General features: G+C 43.8%; 1 protein-coding gene across 2 annotated transcripts in view; it reads left to right on the top strand.

Moving 5' to 3' along the window:
- IFNAR2 (interferon alpha and beta receptor subunit 2) overlaps positions 1-24,086 on the top strand; it is a 33,890-nt gene that overhangs the window by 1,552 nt on the left and 8,252 nt on the right. For both annotated transcript variants that reach the window (XM_061134093.1, XM_061134094.1), the window contains exons 2-7: positions 9,397-9,488; positions 12,931-12,972; positions 14,574-14,697; positions 16,427-16,599; positions 18,730-18,887; positions 20,313-20,481. In XM_061134093.1, coding sequence (XP_060990076.1) covers positions 9,434-9,488; positions 12,931-12,972; positions 14,574-14,697; positions 16,427-16,599; positions 18,730-18,887; positions 20,313-20,481 — 721 coding nt within the window. In that variant the 5' untranslated portion in view covers positions 9,397-9,433. The remainder of the gene's footprint in view (positions 1-9,396; positions 9,489-12,930; positions 12,973-14,573; positions 14,698-16,426; positions 16,600-18,729; positions 18,888-20,312; positions 20,482-24,086) is intronic.

Below are 24,086 nucleotides of genomic sequence, written 5' to 3'. Positions count from 1 at the left end.
AAAATAGACGAAGAATCATTGCCTGGAGGTACTGTCTTGAAAGTGAAACTTTTATTAAAATGTATTTTCCATCCTCCTCCACTTGCATACACAGAGCATGTTGGACTTCCTGTGACATTTACAAATCTTCAAATTATTGTAGTCTGAAGCATATATATTCTTTGATGGTCAATCATATTTTACCAAAAGTAAGACACAATGATGGATATAAGGTGTACTTTAAAAACTTTTATGTCGCTGGGTAGGAAAAACCACTGTCAATTATGGTATGTCATGCCACCAGACAGAGCACCCTGATTTCACAGATGTTCAGTTGTCAGAAGGAAGTGTATGTTTTATAATTTGTGAGATAGAATCTCTTGGCAGAGCTTGATGATACTTTTCCCTGAGGACTTCTCATTGCTTCAAAGAATGAAACTGGTGGTGTGCAGTTCAGGAAGAATAAATGAAAACAGGTTGCTGGGAGAGCAGTTGGCCGACGTAAGGGTAGTGGAGTAAGGAGAATACGAAAAAGGGAAAGAGAGAGGGAGAGACAGACATGGATGGATGTTGGGTAGGGAGTAGTTCAGAACCATTGAGAATCTTTTCAAGAACCAGCAAGAAAATGAATTCATTCGGTATCCCCACGAGCCAGGGTTTAACAAACTGGTACATGGGAGAGTTATTCTTAAACCCTGTTTTTCTGAAACACTGTTGTTTTAATTCTGAGGTTTTTAAAAAAATATATTTAAAATTTGAGTGTATCCGACCACCAGAAAAAAATGGTAGGGATCCACAAAAATCCTAAAAGTGCTTCCTAATAAATAAGAAAGAATGAAAAGATGAGTTTTAGCATGACTTAGCTGTTTCCTTTTCAGACAAAGGAGCAGCTGGCGCTTCCTGCTCTGGGTGGGAGGGAAATATACTGGGCGGGGGAGGGGGGGTGCAGGACTGGAGAAGCCAGCACCAGAGTCAGGGGACCCCACAAAAGTCCCACGGTTGACCCACCCCTCCTTGACCCTGCCTGCAGGACACTTACCGGGTGTTCCAGGAAGAAGCAGAGCCCAGATAGGCTCTTCCTTGATAGGCGCGCCCACATCCCAGCACCAATGCTTTGGGCTAGAGAAACTGCCCAGTCTTCACAGAACAAACTGGAATCAGGCACAGTTTTTAAAAGGAGGTCAGGATTTCACTTCACTTTATCACAATTGCAGGAGACAAAGGAATCAAAGTATGAACGAGGTAAGCAGAAATGGTGCGGAAAAAAAAGAAAGAACATGATGGCTTGCAGGATTAGTCACTCAGTTGTGTCCGACTCTTTGTGACCCCATGCGACTCTAGCCCACTAGGCTCCTCTGTCCATGGAATTTTCCAGGCAAGAATACTGAAGTGGGTAGCCATTCTCTTCTCCGGGCGATCTTCCTGACCCAGGGATTGAACCCCGGTCTCATGCACTGCAGGCAGATTCTTTACCACCTGAGCCACCAGTGATAGCTTGCAGGAATCTTACTAAAAAGAAAACATTACTCTTGGGACAGAAGGCCATTCTTTACAAACAACAACAACAAGCCATGCTTTTTGTTGTTGTTGTTGTTTAGTTGCTTAGATGTGCCTGACTCTTCTGCGACCCCACGGACTAAAGCCCGCCAGGCTCCTCTGTCCATGGGATTCTCCAGGAAAGAATACTGGAGTGGGTTGCCATGTCCTACTCCAGGGGAATCTTCCCAACACAGGGATCAAACCCAGGTCTCCTGCTTTGCAGACAAATTCTTTACCATCTGAACGACCACAATAGCTTTAGATCCTTCAAAAATTGACTTAAAAATATGAATTAACAAATTGTTATTATCAATAACTGTTTATTGTCAATAAAACAAACTCAAAGGTAAGAAAAAAATTTAATTGGGATGAAAAGGAAAATTGCAGACTTACAGGAATACACTGAAGATCATTGAAACATAATTACAGAAGAAACAAGAGGAAAGACTAGAACAGATCCTGCTGAAAGTAAAAATATTTTAACAGAGGAAAGACTCTTAAGCCCCAAAAATTCAGAGACAAAGATGAAGTCATTTATTAAGAATTAGATGTGGGAGACAGATAAAGCACAGTCAGGCATTAGGATACTTGAATTTCCTGAAGTGAAGCCAACAAATGGGACAGAAAATGCAAATAAAAATAAGATAAATTTTATTGAAATGAAGAAAAATGGTCTGTAGGCCAAGAGCTTGACATTTTCCAGGAAATTTTCATATAGGAATGCTTAGTACCACGATATCTTCAGTAGTTTAAATTCAAAGGAAAAGAATTCTCATTATTTAGGAATTGAAAAAAGAGTAAATAAAGGAGAGGAAAATCACATCAAGTTGCTCTCAGACGTCTCCAGGGCTGTGCTAGATGCCAGAGGACAATGGTTCCAAGGGAAAAGTTTTAGGGAAAGAAACTTTTTCCCAAGAGGATATGTCATCCAGCTAGAAGATGTCATTCAGGTTGAAAGTCAACAGAAAGGGGCTTCTTCAAATACGAAAGAACAAAGGAAATGCAGCACCCATGAGCCCTTATGGGAAAAAAAAAAAAAACTGTTGGAGAATAAAATTCAGCACATAGTAAATAAAGAGAGAAGTCAAAGTAAAGAACTCAAGCATCAAGAACTCATGATATAAAGGACTGTTGGCCACAATAGAGAGTCCAAGTGCCATAATGAAGACCCAGCATAGCCAAAAAAAAAAGAAAAAGAAAAGAAAAGGAAAGGACTGCTGGTGATTATTTATTTAAATGTGGAATTAATATAAAACATCTTTGGAAATTATGCAATAAAATGTGATTATTATATAACTCTGGGCACACACAGAAAAAGAAAAAGTAATCAGGTAGGGGCGGAAGAGGAAGATGGAAGGAAATATGAGAGTAGGCCGTATAGTTCTCACCTTTGAAGGCGTGGATCAGTGAACAGAGATGAACAGTTAGTGCTGTGACTATCGTATTCCAACTTCCAATGTCTTTGTAATTTTTTTAACTTTGGAGGGATATTTTAGGGAGTTATTCTTTCTTATGGAAATAATTGAAATGTCAACAATTTTTCTGCCTTTGCTTCAGTTTTTTTCCAAGTAAAATTAAATTTAGACAAAAATACCCTGTGTGTGTGTGTGTGTGTGTGTGTGTGTGTGTGTGTGCTGTCTGTGTGCATAGGAAGATCTCTGGGATTATGTTGTTCATTAATGTTAATGATGGAACTATCTGGATACTGAGATTTTACTTTTATGCCTTGTTTTTAAATTTTTTTTAATGAATGAGTTGAACTATTCTTACCAAAGCAAGAAATAAACCAGAAACAAATATGCCAAGACATTAACAATGCTTGATGCCCGGTAGTAAAAATAAAGATACTTATTACTTTCTTCTTTGTGCTTTTCTGTATTTTTTAAAATTTCCCGGGGGGGAAATATATGTCATCTTATTTGTAGAGTTTTTCTGAATCCATTCATTCACTGATGAGCAAAGATATGCCAGGTGTCAGGCTGTACCGGATAGAAGAAACGACACAGTTTTGCTCTCTCCCAGGAGAACAGGGGGCAGCGAGTTCTGTGAGGGTTGTCTGTCTGTCTTTGTTAGGAGGAGTTGAAACTCAGAGAAGAGTCACTTTGCCACAGTAGCATCTGTTTGAGCCGGGCCTTGAAAATGTGTAGTGTTTGTCTGGGTATCAGTGACAAGGATTGTTGGGGGAGGGAGGAAGGGAGAGGGGATGGTGGTGATAGGAGATTCAGAGCAGGTGTGATTTGTGGCTCAGAGTTCAGAGCGAGACACTTGTGTGGGCCACTTGAACTGTGGTGTTGGAGAAGACTCTTGAGAGTCCCTTGGACTGCAAGGAGATCCAACCAGTCCATCCTAAAGGAGATCAGTCCTGGGTGTTCATTGGAAGGACTTGATGTTGAAGCTGAAACTCCAATACTTTGGCCACCTGATGCGAAGAGCTGACTCATTGGAAAAGACCCTGATGCTGGGAAAGATTGAAGGAGGGAGGAGAAGGGGATGACAGAGGATGAGATGCTTGAATGGCATCACTGACTCAATGCACATGAGTTTGAGTAAACTCCAGGAGTTGGTGATGGACAGGGAGGCCTGGCTTGCTGCAGTCCATGGGGTCGCAAAGAGTCGGACACGACTGAGTGACTGAACTGAAACCAGATCTAAATGCAAATATAAGAGCATTTAAGCCCGATGGTGAATCACCAAATTATAATACAGAGTTGGCATTTCCTAGCACCCCACTCCAGTACTCTTGCCTGGAAAATCCCACGGACGGAGGAGCCTGGTAGGTTGCAGTCCATGGGGTCACGAAGAGTCGGACACGACTGAGCAACTTCACTTTCACTTTTCACTTTCATGCACTGGAGAAGGAAATGGCAGCCCACTCCAGTATTCTTGCCTGGAGAATCCCAGGGACGGGAGCCCAGTGGGCTGCCGTCTATGGGGTCACACAGATTGAACATGACTGACGTGACTTAGCAGCAGCAGCAGCACATCTTGGGAGAATTCCTGGAAGTAGGTAAAGCAGTAAACTCAAGCCCAGACTCAGGAGGGGAGCAAAGAGGAAGAGAGGATTCCCACAGGCCTACAGCCAGGGCCACTGCCACTGCCCACAGGCGCCGGGGGCTCTTCTGCCCTGGCAACCCTGGGCATACATGCACTTGAACCCTCAACTGCTAGCCACCAGCCTGAGATGGACTCTGGAAAAGGCAAACCCTGAGTCTCCCTTCTCCAAGGATCTGCCATCCTAACCCACAGCATGCTGGCAGACAGTGAAGAGTCCTTAAACCTCTGCTCCTGGCCCTGCTGTATACCCCGACCCAGACTGACCTTGACATTTAACTCCCGCCAGACCAGGTAGCCACCAGTGGGTGGCAAGGTGGGCCAGGGATAGCTTCCAGCCTCCCTGCACACACGCCAGGAGGGCATCAATGCACCATGATCGCTCTCCCACCCTGTGACCCAGCTGTTGCCCCCACGAAAAGAACATCAAGCAGTCATGGGGCATAGAGAGAGGGGCCAGGTCAGGCCCCCATCCTGCAGGGGTTGGAGGAGCAAGACCCAAGTGCGAATTGATCTCCTATTTTGTCCCATCAGACTTCACTAACAAAACACAAGTTCAAAGATAAAACAATTAAGAATTTCAAGATGGCCACAGGAGAGCAATAAACCAAGAGTGGGCCCCTGCTGGTGTTCAGGGCTCCTGGGGTGACTGAAGCCAGCCCCAGCTGCAGAGAGAAGAGTGACCAGAGGGAGGTTACCAGAGGAGTAACCTTTAGGGAGGCTGAGCTGCTTGGAGTCAGGGAGAGTTTTAAAGAGCTTCATGAACAGTTCCAGGCGGGATGCCAAGATGGTAAATTAGATTTTCCAAGCAAGCAAGAATCTGCTATCAGAAATCTAATTGGAAGTGGAGTATGACTCACCAGGAACAAAGAAAGGGAGGCCACATCCTGTGGCCCGGAGCAGGAGAGAGGGGCTCTAGTTGTGTAGCTGGGTGTGTGTACCTTCAACCGCGGAGGAGAGGGAAGGTTCTGCGCAGGCTGTCATCAGAGCACAACAGAGAGACCAGAGGCCACAGGACAAGTGGTCAGGTAGGAGGGAGTCACCCCCAAGGTGGCATTCCACAGTCTTGGTGCTCCCAGCATCTAGAGAACGTCCACGACCAGGCAAGCCCTCTGCTGAGCAGTGATGATGGCAGATAACATCGCATGTCATAAAGACACCTCTGTGGATGTGCTAATGATGGTACACTTCCCAGGTGGCCCAGTGGTAAAGAATCTGCCCACCAATGCAGGAGATGCAGGGGTCGTGGGTTCCATCCCTGGGTGCGGATGATTCCCCAGAGGAGGAAATGGCAACCCACCCCAGTATCATGCCTAGAAAATCCCATGGACCCAGGAGCCTGGTGGGCTACAGTCCAGGAGGTTGTGAAGTGTCAGACACGACTGAGCATGCACTTGTTATGGGAAAAGTTGAGGTGCCCAGATAGCTCATGGGTGGTAGGTGGCAATTTTGACTTGGAATCTTTTGGCTTGATAGCATGATAGTCGAGGGGGCTTGAATTCATGTCTGCCACGTGGTGGTCATTTTTCACTTTGACTTGGGGCTTGGGGCTACCCCAGTGTTTGCGGGGACAGGAGAACACCCAGTAGTTTGGATGGAAACAGAGATCTGGGGGAGCGAAGGAATGAGACTGACTGGGGGCTCCATAAAATGTTTCAAGACTTCCTTTCTCACCTTGGAATGAAGAAGACTTTCTAACTAACTCAAAATGCAGATGCTAAGAAAGAAAATACCTTTAAGTCTAAAAGCTCAGAAATTTTCGTTAAAAAAGAAAAAAAGCCGCACAGGCAAATCAAAGGACAAGTGACAACGGCAGAGGAAAATAAAAAAGATGTGACTCATATCACAAAGGGCCAGTTTGCCTCACACTTAAAAAGCTCCTTCTAACCGATGTGAAGAATGAAATCTTAAAAAGAGGGGATATATACGTATAACTGAGTCACTTTACTGTACAACAGAAACTAACATAGCATTGTAAAGCAACTATATTCCAAAAAAAAAAAAAATTTTAAGAACCAATATTAAAAAAAAAAAAAAAAGCAATGACTCAAAGATAGACAGTTAATTCGAAAGGGAACACCTCTGCCATATATGCTCGGTCTTACTTAGAATAAGAGAAGTACAGAATTACTATAAATCTGAAGACAACTTTGCATTTATGAATTTGATTTTCAGAAATCCAAGAGCTTGATGGTTATCATTATCATAATCATTAGTTATCATTGTCATTCCCTACAAGCTCTTCCTTTGTGGGGAAGCAGAAATTCTCATACACTGTAACGGGTTGTGTAAACCACTACAGCCACAAGGGCGAGAGTGTGGCTGTCTCTATCAAAACTGCAAATGCAAGGATGTCCCTGGTGGTCCAGTGGTTAAGACTCCGTGATTTCATTGCAGAGAGGCTTTCATTGCAGAGGGCCAGGGTTCTATCCCTGGTCGGGGAACTAAGGTCTCACAAGCCTCACATTTAGTGAAGCCAAAAAAAAAAAAAAAAACACATGCATGGTCACTTTGGGCCTGGTCTCTTCTGTCTGCCCCTGCAAACAAGCCTCCACCTTCCCCATCTTTTACTGTGCCCTGGGGTCCTGTCTTGCATGGGTACAGCCATCAGCTGCCTTGTCCTGTGGCTTCGATTGGAATCAGCCAATGGGGAGCCCCAGGAGAGGAGAAGGAAGACAGTGAGGAATATCTGTGCTCCTCTCTCCCTTCTAATTCTGGGCTTGGGACGTTCCCTCTGTACCTCAAGCCCACAATGATAACAGCCCTCGCTGCTGTTATTCTGAGATGCTACCCTCGTCCTTATGGTTGGCCTGGAGCCAGCTCACACATTTGTATTAAATAGTCCCTTGATGAAAATCTTCTTCAAGTTAGCCAGAGTTGAATGTGCTCTTACCTGCTGGGACCCTGACTGAACCCCACTTTGGCCTAGCAGTCCTATTTCTGGGAAGCTTTCTCACACTTAGACTTGACATGCTCAGAATGAGGCATTTCAAGAAAATCCATTGCAGAAACAGTTGGAAGTCACTCAAATGTTCTTTGTGGCGACTGGTCATATAAATCATGGTATGTCCACAGAGTAGACTGTATGTAACTATTTAAAAAAAAAAGAAATTCTCTTTGGTGTTGATATAGAGAGAGCTCCCAAATTTATTTTTAAGTGGAAAAAAGCAGGAGTTAAACAGGGAATGTATATGCCATGTGTGTACTAAGTTGTTTCAGTTGTGTCCAACTCTGACCCCATGGACAGTAGCCCACCAGGCTCCTCTATCCCTGGGGTTTTCCAGGCAAGAATACTGGAGTGGGTTTCCATGTCCTCCTCTACCCTTGGGTCGAGAAGATCTCTCTTGTGTCTCCTACACTGGCAAGCAGGTTCTCTACCACTAGCGTCACCCGCTATCTCTGTGTTTGGAAAAATAGGGGTGGGGAGAATAAGAATACACTTTTGTATTTGCTTATGCATGAAGGTGAACATGAACTTGGGCAAACTCCGGGAGACAGCGAGGGGCAGGGAGGCCTGACGTGCTGCCGTCCACAGGGTCTCAAAGAGTTGGACATGACCAGGCGACTGAACAACAACATGTATGAAGATATTCTGAAGGACTAACCCAAAAAATAAAAATAGTTTTCCAAAGGGAGCAAGACACTTCACAATTTGATTTTTCGTATATTTAAATTTTTGGAACCAAATGACTATGGGTCCCACAAGCTGAGATAAAGCTCCTTGTGTAAATGGGGTGAATGATCCAGCTCCCAGAAGGGCAGAGAGGAAACCTGGAATCAGGAATTTCCTGCTGGGGACTTCCCTGGTGGCTCAGTGGTTAAGAATCCACCTTGCAATTCAGGGGACACAGTTTCAATCCCTGGTCAGGGAACTAAGATCCCACATGGCACAGGGCAACTAAGCCACACACGTCAATTACTGAACCCAACGGACACAAAGAGAGAGTCTCTGCTGCAACAAAGTAGATGCCACAGCTAAGACCCAGTTCAGTTCAGTCACTCATATGTGTTCTTCGCATGAGGTGGCCAAAGCATTGGAGTTTCAGCTTCAGCATCAGTCCTTCCAATGAATATTCAGGACTGGTTTCCTTTAGGATGGACTGGTTGGATCTCCTTGCAGTCCAAGGGACTCTCAAGAGTCTTCAACACGACAGTTCAAAAGCATCAATTCTTTGGTGCTCAGCTTTCTTCATGGTCCAGCTCTTACATCCATACACGACTAATGGGAAAACCAAAGCTTTGACCAGACAGAACTTTGTTAGCAAAGTAATATCTCTGCTTTTTAATATGCTGCCTAGGTTGGTCATAGCTTTTCTTCCAAGAAGCAAGAGTCTTTTAATTTCATGGCTGCAGTCACCATCTGCAGTGATTTTGGAGCCAAAAAAAAATAAAGTCTGTCACTGTTTCCATTGTTTCCCCATCTATTTGCCATGAAGTGATGGGACCAGATGCCATGATCTTAGTTTTCTGAATGTTGAGTTTTAAGCCAACTTTTCCCCTCTCCTCTTTAGTTCTTCGCTTTCTGCCATAAAGGTGGTGTCATCTGCATATCTGAGGTTATTGATATTTCTCCCGGCAATCTTCATTCCAGCTTGTGCTTCCTCCAGCCCAGTGTTTCTCACGATGTACTCTGCATATAAGTTAAATAAGCAGGGTGACAATATAGAGCCTTGACGTACTCCTTTCCCAATTTGGAACCAGTCTGTTGTTCCATGTCCAGTTCTGACTCTTGCTTCCTGACCTGCATACAGATTGTCTTTGTCTGTTGTCTTTGCAGTTTAATTAGATACTTCACAATTCTGATCCCTAATGTTGATTTCTTTTCAGATGTGAAAGTAACGAAAGGACACATAAAATAATAAAAATGCTCTTGAGCCAGAATGTGTCGGTGACTGGACCACTGAATTTGTATCCCGTGGGTGAGTGTTACTTTTTCTCACAGCTCCATGTACAGGGACCCTGTTAGGAAGTAGCCAATTGATTTCCCAGTCCTGAGGACACAGTATGAGCTGCCCAATGTCGAGAGCCGAGTGGAACGTAGATAGGAATTCTGTGTTGATGGTTTCATTTACAATGGGTTTCTGTTCTGCTGGTATTTTAGGAAAACAACCAAACAATCATAGATGTGAGGCTCAATAATGAAGGGAGCTAGCTTCATTGTGATATGAAGAGGAATTTCCCTTAATACTTTCATTCTAATCCAGGGTAGAGTTTATCACTCCATTCCTACATTTGGAAAGAGGCCAGACCCCTGGGACTTCCCTGGCAGCTCAGTGGTTAAGAATCTGCCTGCAAATGCAGGAGAGCTGGTTCGATCCCTGGGTCGGGCAAACTGTAGGAGAGTATCTATGTATCCTAAGTGTAAAGAAAGGTTTCTTAAAGCTTACAAAGCACACATCAAAACCAAAAAAAGTCTTCTATGAAAATTAAATGTTTTTCTATTCAACAAAGGGTAATAATGAGATAACAGATCAGGAGAATATATTTCAGTTCAGTTCAATCAGTTCAGTCACTCAGTCGTATCCGACTCTTTGTGACCCCATGAACCGCAGCACACCAGGCCTCCCTGTCCATCACCAGCTCACGGAGTTTACTCAAACTCATTTCCATTGAGTCGGTGATGCCATCCAACCATCTCATCCTCTGTCATCCCCTTCTCCTCCTGCCCTCAATCTTTCCCAGCATCAGGGTCTTTTCAAATGAGTCAGCTGTTCGCATCAGGTGGCCAAAGTATTGGAGTTTCAGCTTCAACATCAGTCCTTCCAATGAACACCCAGGACTGATCTCCTTTAAGATGGACTGGTTGGATCTCCTTGCAGTCCAAGGGACTCTCAGGAGTCTTCTCCAACACCATATTTCAAAAGCATCAATTCTTTGGCGCTCAGCTTTCTTTATAGTCCAACTCTCACATCCATACATGACTACTGGAAAAACCATAACCTTGGCTAGACAGACCTTTGTTGACAAAGTAATGTCTCTGCTTTTTAATATGCTGTCTAGGTTGGTCATAACTTTCCTTCCAAGGAGTAAGTGTCTTTTAATTTCATGGCTGCAATCACCATCTGCAGTGATTTTAGAGCCCAGAAAAATAAAGTCAGCCACTGTTTCCACTGTTTCCCCAACTATTTGCCATGAAGTGATGGGACCAAATGCCATGATCTTAGTTTTCTGAATGTTGAGCTTTAAGCCAACTTTTTCACTCACCTCTTTCACCTTCATCAAGAGGCTCTTTAGTTCTTCACTTTCTGCCATAAGGGTATGTCATCTGCATATCTGAGGTTATTGATATTTCTCCCGCCAATCTTGATTCCAGCCTGTGCTGAATGGGAAAGACTAGAGATCTCTTCAGGAAAATTAGAGATACCAAGGGAACATTTCATGCAAAGATGGGCTCAATAAAGGACAGAAATGGTATGGAGCTAACAGAAGCAGAAGATATTAAGAGGTGGCAAGAATACGCAGAAGAACTGTACAAAAAAGATCTTCACGACCCAGATAATCACGATGGTGTGATCACTCACCTAGAGCCAGACATCCTGGAATGTGAAGTCAAATGGGCATTAGGAAGCATCACTACGAACAAAGCTAGTGGAGGTGATGGAATTCCAGTTGAGCTATTTCAAATCCTGAAAGACAATGCCGTGAAAGTGCTGCACTCAATATGCCAGCAAATTTGGAAAAGTCAGCAGTGGCCACAGGACTGGAAAAGATCAGTTTTCATTTCAATCCCAAAGAAAGGCAGTGCCAAAGAATGCTCAAACTACCACACAATTGCACTCATCTCACACACTAGTAAAGTAATGCTCAAAATTCTCCAAGCCAGGCTTCAGCAATACATGAACTGTGAACTTCCAGATGTTCAAGCTGGTTTTAGAAAAGGCAGAGGAACCAGAGATCAAATTGCCAACATCCACTGGATCATCAAAAAAGCAAGAGAGTTCCAGAAAAACATCTACTTCTGCTTTATTGCCTGTGCCAAAGCCTTTGACTGTGTGGATCACAACAAACTGTGGAAAATTCTGAAAGAAATGGGAATACCAGACCACCTGAGCTGCCTCTCGAGAAACCTGTATGCAAGTCAGAAAGCAACAGTTAGAACTGGACATGGAACAACAGACTGGTTCCAAATTGGGAAAGGAGTACATCAAGGCTGTATATTGTCACCCTGCTTATTTAACTTATATGCAGAGTACATCATGAGAAACCCTGGGCTGGAGGAAGCACAGGCTGGAATGAAGATTGCCGGGAGAAATATCAATAACCTCAGATATCTCAAACCCTACAAAAAATTGCACCTAGAATAGATCCCCTGGAGAAGGATATAGCAACCCACTCCAGTATTGTTGCCTGGAAGATCCCATCAACAGAGGAGCCTGGCAGGCTACTGTCCATGGGGTCACAAAAAGTCGGACATGACTTAATGACTAAATAATAAAAAACTCCTGTCTCCCTCCTCATCACAAAACCAAAATGTCACCCCTAAACTTTGGTTTCCACATTTCATTTATCATTTTTTTTCCATTGTCCTATTCATTTGTGCCTTCTCTTTACCTTTCTTTTGGTTCTGTTTCAGTATCACTGTGTCATCTGTTCTATAGTTTATCAGTAAGGGATCCATGGTTGGGACACTTCTCCCCCAAGAAGTGTCAAGCACTGGGAAGTATGTGAGGACAATAGGGCCTCACCTACTGAAAAATGCCAACCCTGCCCTCACACTCAGAAAACAAATGAGAATCCCCACTTCCCATCACCAAGACCTTTCTCCCTCCACCGACTTCAGTAAATATCTTTGCCTTGGAAGTTTTAAATTAGCAACATGCTTATTCACATTCTGAGAATTGTTCCAGATGGATGACTGCTTCTCAGGATGGTTCCCCAACCAGCCAGCCAATCCTCTTTACTAGTATCAGTTCCCGAACAGCTTGTTTTGGATCCACTCAGGACAAAACATCCTCAGAAGATGCACTGTTGATACCATCAACTCTTTAAGATCATTTTACGTGCTCAGTCATTCAGTTGTATCCAACTCTGTGACCCCCACAGACTGTAACCCTCCAGGCTCCTCTGTCCATGGAATTTTTTAGGCAAGAATACTGGTGTGGGGTGCCATTTCCTACTCCAGGGGGTCTTCTCAACCCAGCGATCAAACCCATGTCTCCTATGCCTCTTGCATTGGCAGGCAGATTCTTTACCACCTGGGAAGCCCAGAACCACTTACTTGACCCTTTTTCTTTAGCACAAGAAAGTCTTGGTCCAATAGTAATACACATAGTGGAAGAATGCCAGACTCAGAGCGGCGATCATAAACTGAGCCTGGAGAAAGTGTTGTTTGCTTTTCTAACATGTGTTTCTTCTTCCCAGTGCACATCAGCCTCGTGTTTGGCATTTCGTATGTTGTGTCTGGTAAGAGATTTTCTTGACTTAACAAAACTTTGTGTAAGGCTGAGAGTGGGGGAGCAACCATTTAGAAGTCAAAAAATGTGGGAAGTTGGATTTCTGACTCCAGATCTGTTGCCATTTTGTTTGAGCCTTTTTCCTCAAATACTTTCTCTGTAGAAGGAGAATTTAGCCAATTCTGATTTTCACATTTGTCTCATAAAACTATTATAAGAAATTAACACTAGAGTTAATTTTTAAACCCCTTAAAGGAATTGCTGTTGTGGTTGTTATTGTTTAGTCACTCAGCCATTCGACTCTTTTGTGACCCACGGACTGTAGCCCACCAAACTCCTCTGTCTATGGGATTCTCCAGGCAAGAATACTGGAGTGGGTTGCCACTTCCTCCTCTAGGGGATCTTCCCAACCCAGGGATTGAACCAGGGCCTCCTACATTGGCAGGTGGGTTCTTTCTCATTGAGCCACCAGGGAAGCCCCTTAAAAAAATATCCAGCTCTTAATATTCTCACTAATAGAAGAATGAGGAGACTGTGCCAAACAAGAAAAATCTTCCAGAAATCATTTCTCTTTAATTTATATTTTCCCACCTGTTATCTGGTACCTGGTACCAGATAAGAGAAAATACATTTTTTTTAAACTAAATTTCTTGTCTACACATAAATCTTCCCACAAAACTTCACTGTGGGTTAAATATGTATCCAGCCTTGTGATGAGCACTGGGGGATGAAGCCTTGGCCACCAGGAAGCAAAGGTCCTAACCACAGGAAACTAAAATGCTCTGAAATGTTAACCATACAAGGCAGAGTCTGACAAGTATAACTGTAAGGTCTCCTTTGCCACTGCCACATCCCAGCTGAGTTGCATAACTCAACTTCTCAGTTTCACAGTCTGTAAAATGGGTCTGTGAATCAAATCTACTCCAGCATAGGCATGGGGATGAAATGCCTGGAAAGATCCAATCTGGGCACACATTCTCCATCTCCCCTCTGTGATGGAGAACAAGCGCAGTGGGAAATTCAGAGGAAGGAAAGCTTTCCATGGGCTGAACTACATTGGGGGGACCAGAGGAGGGGTTGAGGATTGACTTGAGAGCATAAGGTGGCCCAGGATAACATGGATCATTTTGATCCAAATTGCTGCTGCGAGCCTGTGATAACTGGGTGAGCCCAAATTCTGGTTTCCCTTGTAGCTCAGTCAGTAAAGAATCTGCCTGCAATGCAGAAGTCCCAGGTTCGATCCCTGGATTGGGAAGATCCCCTGGAGATGGCAACCCACTCCAGTATTCTTGTCTGGAAAATCCCATGGACAGAGGAGCCTGGTGGACTACAGTCCATGGGGTTGCAAGAGTTGGACGTGACTTAACCACTTAAACCACTACCACCAAATTCTGTTTATACCGTGCTGAGTTCCTGTATATTACTTGTATTAGCTCATTTCTAGTGTTCAACAAAACCATTTCCTTTGGGTTTCCAAGATCCTAGTGGGGGCTTCTCTGCTAGAAGTGTGGAAGTTCAGATCCCAAGGGACAGTATGAACTGTGGCCAAGATAACAACACTGGGTTCCAGATTTCAATCTTTTTTTTTTTTTTAACTTCTGTTTCCTTTAGATTTTTCAGATGAACCTTGCACTTTAAAGATGAGATTCCGAAATTTGCAGTCAATCTTATCATGGGAATTAAAAAACCATTCAGTTGTACCAACTCACTATACATTATGGTACACAATCATGAGGTGGGTTTGACATTCTGTTTTTCTCTTGCTAATTATATCATGTTTCTATTATGTGGGAAGTGGGGAAGAGGTGACCTTACTTGTGATAGAGCTTTTCCTTCTCTCTCTCCCTCACTCAGCCCCTCTCAATTTCAGTGTTTTATTCAGAGCTTTAAAAGTCCAAGACAAAAGACTCCTCCATTTTTAATTACACTGAATTCTTGAACACCACAAAGTTATTTTTGACACACTTGTACTTATAACCAAAGCCATTTTCTACAGGTCAACGTCTCAGAAGGAAAGTAATTATCACCATTATTCATAATCACTTCCCTAGTTCAGTAAGCCTGGGCATCAAAAGTGCTGCATCGTCCTGAGGACCGAAGTCCAGAGACCTGGTGACCGTATTGATGGGTTATGTTTACTTTTCTCTACTCAGGGAGGCACACGGGGCATCAGAAATCCACCTGGTCCCGACGAGGCCAGCCCAGGTCCAAAGTCTGGCCTGGTCACTACCCAGCAGTGGCCCCGGGACACAGAGCTCAGTTCTCTATGCTGAGCCTCCCGCTCGGGGTGGCTGCAGGCAGTCACGGCCTAACGGACAGTGTCCTCCTCGGCTCTCTTTTCCCACATCCAACAATCGCCCTCCTAAGCCTCACTCTGATCCAGTTACCCCTCGGAGGGTCCTCTGGTTGGCTGTCCGCTTCACTGCTCTTACTGCTGCTGTCTGACCTGCTGAAGGTCCTCTGATGGGTGTCTCTTTGTTGTTGTTCCATCGCTAGGTCATGTCCGACTCTGCCACCCCATGGATTGCAACATGCCACGCTTTCCTGTCCCTCACTATCTTCCGGAGCTTGCTCAATCCTTTGAGTCCGGGATGCTATCTAACCAGCTCATCCTCTGCCGCCCTCTTCTCCTTTAGCCCTCACTCTTTGCCAGCATCAGGGTCTATCCCAACGAGTTGGCTCCTCACATCAGGTGACCAAAGTACTAGAGTTTAGGCCTTAGTCCTTCCAATGAATATTCAGGGTTGATTTCCTTTAGGATAGGGTTTCTCTTTGTTACCTACTAACATAAGTTTCTCCCTGCCTTAGGCAGTCACGTGTATCATCCACCTGCCTCTCTGAAGCTCAAGAGAGCAGATGTCTGTGTTGGTCCCATACAGGCTGACTTAGGACCAGACCACGCGATCCTCAGCCTGAGAAAGGGGTCTCAGGGAGAGGCAGTCATGATTGTCCTGTAGAATTAGAGAGATCTGGGGCCTCTGCCATGAACACCCAACATTTGCTTATTCATTCACCCAGCAAGTATTTACTGAGCACCTACCATGTGCCAGGCGTGCGACTCGGAACCCAGACCCCTGTTTTCTTGGGGCAGACATTCCAAAAGTAAGCAGAGGTCTCAGTCAGCAAAGATATAACAAGCCAGGTTGGGGCAAATGGTATGAAGAAGAATAAAGACAGGAAATTGGGATCAAGGTGCTCCACTTGAAATAAGGGGGTGAGAGCCAGTGACAACATGGAGCCGTTGCCCTTTGCTTTCCACGTGAAACTGTCACAGCATTGTCAATCAGCTGTGCTCCTATACAAAATAAAATGTTTAAAAAGAAATTTCAAAATCAAAAGAAAGAAAACCCACAAGGGACCTTTGAGCAGAGCCATACAGGAATATGCAAGCAGGGCTTCAGGTTAGGGGACCCTCGTCACACACAGGCTGACGTTTTCTTTGACCGTCTCTTTGCCTTTCAAAGTAAACCAGAAGACATGAAGGTCGTCAAGGACTGCATAAACATCACAAGATCGTTCTGTGACCTGACACGCGTGTGGGTAAACACGACGGACATGTACATCTCCCGAGTGGTTGGATTCAGAGAGAAGGCAGAGCTGGTCAGTTGCATGGGCTCCTTCTTCCTGGAGTCAGACAGTGAGTTCGTCTCGTTTATTATCTTCATCATCACCGCTCAGTTCATCGTTACTTGCTTTGCCAGAAAGCAGGAAGTTCTGTAAAGGTGTTTTAAATGCAGGGCTGGGTTCGCCTCTTGGCCCTGCTACCTCCTATCTCCATCACCCTGGAGTGGTTACTTGGCTTCTCTGAGCCTCCGTTTTCTTCTCCAAAAAAGTGGGATGATAACCTGCTCTTTGAAGATAAGGGCTCTGTGCGTGTATAAGGCAGTCACTCAGGCAGTAGCAGCTGCTGCTTTTTTTTGAAGCTATTTTTCATTAAAGTATAGTTGATTTACAAGGCTGTGTTCACTTGATATATAGTAGCTGCTACTTTTGGCTTTGTTTCACAGCGTGACAGGAAGTGGGGAACGGGGTGCAGAAAGGCCTGTGTCTGAGCTGTCATAACTTTGGGGGGGGGTCTGTGTGTTCCTTAACACTGCGGCCCCTCTCCAGATCAGATCCCCGTAGCTCTGGCCTGTGTGAACGCCCAGGTGTGTGTGCACGCGGGGCCCAGACAGAGAAGCCTGGATCCCAGGAGGGGTGTGCCCGCTCTGCCCTTCCCTACCACGGGAGGCGGCTCCTTCTGGCGCTTGTGTTAACAGCTCCGGAGCAGCTGGCAGGGGCTCTCTGCCAGACGCCATCACATCTCTGGTATCCTGATCTTGCAAAGGGCTCTGCAGGCAGCTCGGTGGTAAAGCATCTGCCTGCCAAGAAGGAGACATGGGTTTGATCCCTGGGTCAGGAAGATCCCCTGGGGAAGGAAATGGCAGCCCACTCCCGTATTCTTGCCTGGAGAATCCCATGGGCAGAGGGCCCTGGTGGGCTACAGTCCATGGGGTTCCAAAGAGTCAGACGTGCCTGAGTGACTCAGCAGCACGAGGTGCTGTGTTAAAGGCTTCGCGGGTATGCACGCACGCACACCCGTGCTTAGCAAAGTGAGGATGGCTGAATCCCATGGAGCAGACTTGGATACTTAGAGACCCTCAGAATTACGGAATTGCGTGTTTGGGTCTGTGTCCTCGTAGAAAAGAAAGAAAAGCCCAACTTATAGAACATGGTACTTGGACCACTCAGACCATTAAAGAATGTATATTAACATAGTTATGAGATATCATTTTTCAAGACTCAAATGGTAAATATAAAAAGTAGGTAAATACCCGACTTAGAAGAAATGCAGGGAATATAGCTTGACACAGTCTTTCCGAAGGTATTTGTCAGTATGTGTTGAAAACCTGAACCTGGGCCTGCTTTAATCCAGAATTCCTCTAAGAATTTGTCCTAAAGAAATGATTACAGCAGCCAAATGCAAAGACTGAGCTCTGCTAATACTCACTGATATGCAGATTCCATTCAGAAAAATTAGAGCCAATCTAACTGTTTAAAAGAGTGAATCAATCTTTTGAAGACTGAGAAAAAAACTTTGCCCTTTTCGGGCCTTATATGGTCTCTGTCACATAGCCTTAATTTGTTCACAACCCTTTCAAAAATAAACACCATTCTCAACTTTCAGGCTGTGCAAAATCCAACCCACAGGCCCTAGTTTGCCAGCTCATAGGTAAACATGCATTTAATATGCTTATGAAATAAGTGAAGACATACACTGTGTAAAACAGTATAAGAATGATTTAATTTTAGTTTAGGTGTGTGTGTGTACACTAGTTCAGTTTTTATACGTGTATATGTATTTATCCACACACTGCATACACAAAAGAGGATTAACCACATTCAAACACAATTGCCTGTCTGTATTTTCTGATATTTCTGCAGTGGTTATGTATTATTATTACTATATTATTACATGAGAAGTCATTTTCACTCTTATGCTTCAAATACAACCTGAAAATTGTGAAATACTGACTTTCACCCCAAAATCTGTCCTCCATTTCTTGTGGTAATAGTAAACAAATCACTTCACTTTTATTGTTCTCAATTTTTCACCAATAAAAAAAAAAAATATATATATATATATATATATAAAACCCATGCCTCGAGGGCCACAGGTAATCAGAAAGAGAGCTGTAAAGAGGTATGGTTGTATCAGGACAGTGGTTATCATTACGATTATGCTATTTATTGATTAACCTTAGGGTTTATTTCATTTTCTAAACAGGGCCTTTGGACCCACCAGAGTTTGAGATTGTTAGTTTTACAAACCACATCAGTGTGAATGTGAAATTTCAATCCGTCGATCCCAGGATACTAAGTGAAGAAGAATTACAGTTTTACTTAGCATTTATCGAAGAGCATGCAGGGAACAGTGTTAAGAGGGTAAGTGGTCAAAACAGTTCTGACTTGGCAATGAATACATTGCTAAAAGACACCTGTAATGATTTGGACAATTAAAACCCAAGGGTCTGGGCTTCATTGCTGTTTGATTTCAGGAAAGACGTCTCCAGGGTTTTCTATAAAGGGGAGTACAGAGATGCTGTGATAGCTGGAAGGGGAAGTGGGGTCTATGGAGGGACTTTTTAGATGGAAGAAATGACAGCAGATTTCTATGCAGAGGGAATGTTCCAGGGTGGGATGGGGGGAGTGGAGGAGGGGAGTGATGTTCTGGAGGAGATGAGAGTGGAAAGACTTTCATGAGCATGGGAAGGGGTTGACCTTGGCTCTGAGCAGGAACTATCCATCTGAGTCATCGTGGGGGAGGCGCAGTCCATGGCCACCAAGGGGGAAGGAGCTTCCAGTGAAACAGGAAGCAAGTATTGCAGACTGCAGATCACATGATGACCACAATGATCATGCCAGGTGTGGAACCCAGAGCTATGCTTTTGCGGTTTCCCTTCAAGGCCAGAGCACTCCCACCAGGGCACTTCTGTTCCTTCCCTTTTCCTCCTCATTGTTTATTTGCCATGCATGACCTTTTAGTTTATTGTGGGGTGGGCGTGAGGAAAAAAAAAATTCCTTTTCCTTCCCAATTGAAACTTGCAGAAAAATATTATAGAAGGCTGTACTTGAGCTGGTGGAAAGCTTCATTTATCAAACCATTGGTAAGAATGTACTTTGAAAACTATAAAACATTCTGCAAAAGTTATTTTTCATGAAAGAACCTCTTCAGATCATCTCTTTAAATCTAAAATGGAACAGAAGTAGCCAGGGAAGAAGAGGAAGGCTGTTTTTAGGGAAAAGACAGGGAAATTAGACCTCAGCCTCAGTTTTGCCACAGATAAGCTGCGTGGCCTTGAGGAGGTTACTAAACCACTCTGAGCTACAGTTTCCTCATCTGGAGAATGGGAATAATGCCTACTTTGCAGACTCTTTTGATAATCAGATGAATTAATATGTATGAAAGCAGTTTTTGAAGTGTAGATACATATCATTAATGAAGTAGGATAATCTTATTTTCTTATTTTTGCAAGGTGATCTTGAGTAACATCACCTTACAAAAATGACATCCTGGAGACCTTTGTTCCTCACTGGGTCTTTTTCTCCTCATTTGTAAAAGGAAGCTGCTAGACTAGATTTCATGGTTTAAAGACATGTGTGTTTATACATGTGCATGTAATTTTGAATAAATCATTTGCCTGAGTAACTTATAAATAACATTTTCTTGCCAAGCCTATGATATTTCTATCATATCATGTTTTTAAGATTTGAAGACAAATTCTCAAAGACTCTCTTAGGGCTTGCCTCTAAACGAAATTCTCACTTAATGTCTTACTGACTTTTTTTCTTTTTTGCACATTTTTACAGTATCAACCCCAAATAACTGGAAACATCACTGAAAATTTCAATTATATCATCGACAAGTTAATTCCAAACACAAACTACTGTGTATCTGTTTATTTTGAGCCTAAAGATCCAAGAAAAATTAACAGATCTCCCTTAAAATGTACTCTCTTTCAACCCAGACGAGAATCAGGTATGACAGTTTTTGAAAATTCATGGTTTGCTTTTCCTCTGAGGGAAACCCTAGTTAAGGAAAAGAACCTGAAAATCCTGAAGCACTAAAGATATTTATTCCAACAAGGCACATCACAGAGGTGTCTTCTGTTGGTCAGTCTCTACCACGTGGTAGAGGTGCTTTTATGCTGCCATCCCCTGGGGACAGTCAGGTAACTTCCGCTGCAGGAGGCTGAAGGGGAAATGATTTACTTCCGGGGCAGGATCAGGTTCAGTTCCGTGTGGCCTTGGTTTGGCTGTTATTCAAGTCAAGTGTTGGAGGAGATTGATTCCTGAAGCAACTGCATGCAGAGGTGCCAAAGGGTAGGACGACAGTCGCAGTGAGGTCCATAGACATGGCCTGGCTCTCCTAACTCACGGATGACAAGGAAACTTGCCCGTGTGGATGAGCTGGTCACGGATGAAGGCTGAAAGCCCTTCTGTGGTCAAGGCATCAAAACAGTATACAGCCTCCTCCCCAAACCTTCCTTGGAATGGAGGAATTTGCAGGGAGAACAGTCAGCCTTAGGAACATCCACTGCTCGTTATTTTCTCAGGAAGCCAACTGTTTTGCCCAGAGTGAAAATCTCCCCCAAAGAAGCCTTTCTGAATTTCCCAACTCCAGAGTTTCTTTAGTGCTCTGATTAACCAGAGTCAGAATAAGATGAGATTTAGAAGGCAGTGACTACAAGTGTGATGGCTTCTTTGCAGATGAAGTGAGCTCCACTAATGAGCAGCTGACACGTCAAGGTACCTGGTGTTTGCTATAACTCCAGGAAATGTGAGTTTATTTACAAATGTTACTCAGAATCAAATCATACACAAATCAATGTTAAAGGAAAAACTATTTCACAGCTTTAACTTAAATCATGTTTGTAATGTCAGTTACATATGGGCAAAACTTTGCCCATATTTAACTCAATATTCAAAAAACTAAGATTGTGGCATTCAGTCCCATCACTCCATGGTAAATTGATGGGGAAACAGTGGAAACAGTGACAGACTTTATTTTCTTGGGCTCCAAAATCACTTTGGATGGTGACTGCAGCCATGAAATTAAAAGATGCTTGCTCCTTGAAAGAAAAGCTATGATCAACCTAGCAGCTGACAGAGGTCCATTAGTCAAAGCTGTGGTTTCTCCAGTAGTCATGTATGGATATGACAGTTGGACCATTAAGAAGATTGTGTGCTGAAGAATCGATGCTTTCGAATTATGGTGCTGGAGAAGACTCTTGAGAGTCCCTTGGACAGCAAGGGGATCAAACCAGTCAATCCTAAAGGAAATCAACCCTGAATATTCATTGGAAGGACTGATGCTGAAACAGAAGTTCCAATCCTTTGGCCACCTGACTTGAAGAGCCAACTCATTGGAAAAGACCTTGATGCTGGAAAAGATTGAGGGAAAGAGAAGGGGACAATAGAGGATGAGATAGTTGGATGGCATCACCAACTCAATGGACATGAGTTTGAGCAGACTGTGGGAGACAGTGAAGGACAGGGAAGCCTGGCGCACCATAGTTCATGAGGTCGCAAAGAGTTGGACACGACTTAGCAACTGAACAAACCTAAAACTGCATATAGTCTCTTCGTGCCTGTGGCACTTATAAAAATGTAAACCCAAAATGAATGAACATAATTTGTGTCCTAATACCAATTCCTGGTATTCTATAAAAGATTATAACTCCGGAACAGGCAGAAGGAAGAGATACACAGGACAAAACAGTTGGCTTCCTGAGAAAATAGTGAACAGTGGATGTTCATATCTGTTGACATTTGGAAAGTTCCCCTGGCAATCAACCCTGTGAGGTGGAGGGTTGGAACTATCAGCCCCACCCCTTGACTTCTGTGGAGGGGAGAAGGGCTGGAGGTTGAAGTGACCACCAATGGCCAAGAATTTAATTGGTCATGTCTATATAACGAGTCCTCCTTAAAAACTGTAAATGATGGAGTTTAGAGAACTTCCAAGTTGGTGAACATACTGAGATGCTGGGAGGATGGCGTGCCCAGAGACGGCACAGAAGTCCAAGCTCCATCCCCCATACCTGGCCCTGTGTATCTCTTCCTTCTGCCTGTTCCTGAGTTATAATCTTTTATAATATGCCAGGAATCTAGGGAGCAAACTGTTTTCATGAGTTCTGTGAGCCATTCTAGCAAATTATCAAAGCTGACAGATAGACCTGTGGGTTCTGACTAACTCCTGGTACTATCAGAAACAAGTCAGATCTCTGGACACCTGGTGGATGTTGAGAATTGGTGTCAGGACACAAATTATGTTCATTCATTCTGGGTTTCACATAAGCCAAGTGAGGTTCAGAGGGGCTTGTCTGAATAACAAAAAAAGCTCCTTTCACTTTCTTTGCTCTTATTATTTAGGAATTTCTAAGGGTTTCAGAATTGAGGACAAAGACCAAATAGGTACTTCTTATTATAAATCAGAATATCACAGCAATAAAAACTCAGACTAGTAATAGGACATGATGGACGGTGGTTGGCTGAAACTCAGGCTGCCCTCAGGTGAACCTAAGCCTGACCGAAGGCACTGGAAGGTGATGTCCTTGCCCTGTGATGACTCAGTGCCTCCCCGACTCTTCTCTGTCTCACCTGCTAAGAGTGGTCATACAGCCACACGCTGGCCCATCACTTCATGTTTCCTTGGTGCGAACACATCACTTGGTCTATTTCAGCCTCTGTTCTTTTATCATACATGAGACAGTTAAGGTACAGGTATGCCTCGCTATCCAAATATTTCATGTCACAATTCTTGTCTGAAACTTCAGGAACCAAGTAGGTTCAGGTCATGTGACCCCACTCACTGTGTAAGCTGGCCATGTGAGCCACCCTCAACTAGCTAAACTCAGGGACCAGGCAGGTTTGGATGGTGGGGGATTCTTGAAGGATGACCTGGAACCAGAGTTAAGTTACTGGGATATCAGTGGTGAAACACTGATATCTTAAAGCAGTGTTGATAAAGGGGGATTTATTCCAGAGAAATGGAGAAATGCTTTCCTTTTTGTCAAACCTTAAACTAATCGGCTGACTTTTTTTCAGTAAGTTCCCCAGGGGACAGTGTCCTCATCCATTTGACAAATGTTTATTGGGGCCCACTATGGGCCAGATTCTCTTAGAAGAGAATACTGGGGATACAGCAGTGAACAAAAGAAATAAAAATTCCTTAGTTTATAGAGCTTACATTGGGAGACAAAAGAACAAGATTCAAAAAAGTAAAATATGTATTGTGTTAAGGGATGGTTAAGTATAATACTATAATACTCTGGAGAAAAATTAAGCAGAAAGGGCAGGGGAAGGGTAATGTCTGGTAAAGGATGGTAGGTCTCTTTAATTTAAATATATATGTATAAAGTGTGACCGTATCGAGTCTTAGTTGCAGTGCCTGGTTGCCCCATGGCATGTGGAATCTTCCCAGACCAGGGACTGAATCTACATCCCCTGCATGGCAAGGCAGATTCTTTACCACTGGACCACCAGGGAAGTCCCAGGTCTCTTTTAAATAGGGTGGTGTCATGTTTACATTCTCTGGAAGCAGAGCCAAAATCAGAATTCTAGTTCAAGTGACTCAGAGGGGTG

Source organism: Dama dama, chromosome 31, assembly GCF_033118175.1.
Source record: "Dama dama isolate Ldn47 chromosome 31, ASM3311817v1, whole genome shotgun sequence".
NCBI classification, from domain to species: Eukaryota; Metazoa; Chordata; class Mammalia; order Artiodactyla; family Cervidae; genus Dama; species Dama dama.
Note: the sequence above shows the minus strand (reverse complement) of the source record. Positions and strands in the feature narration are given on the sequence as shown.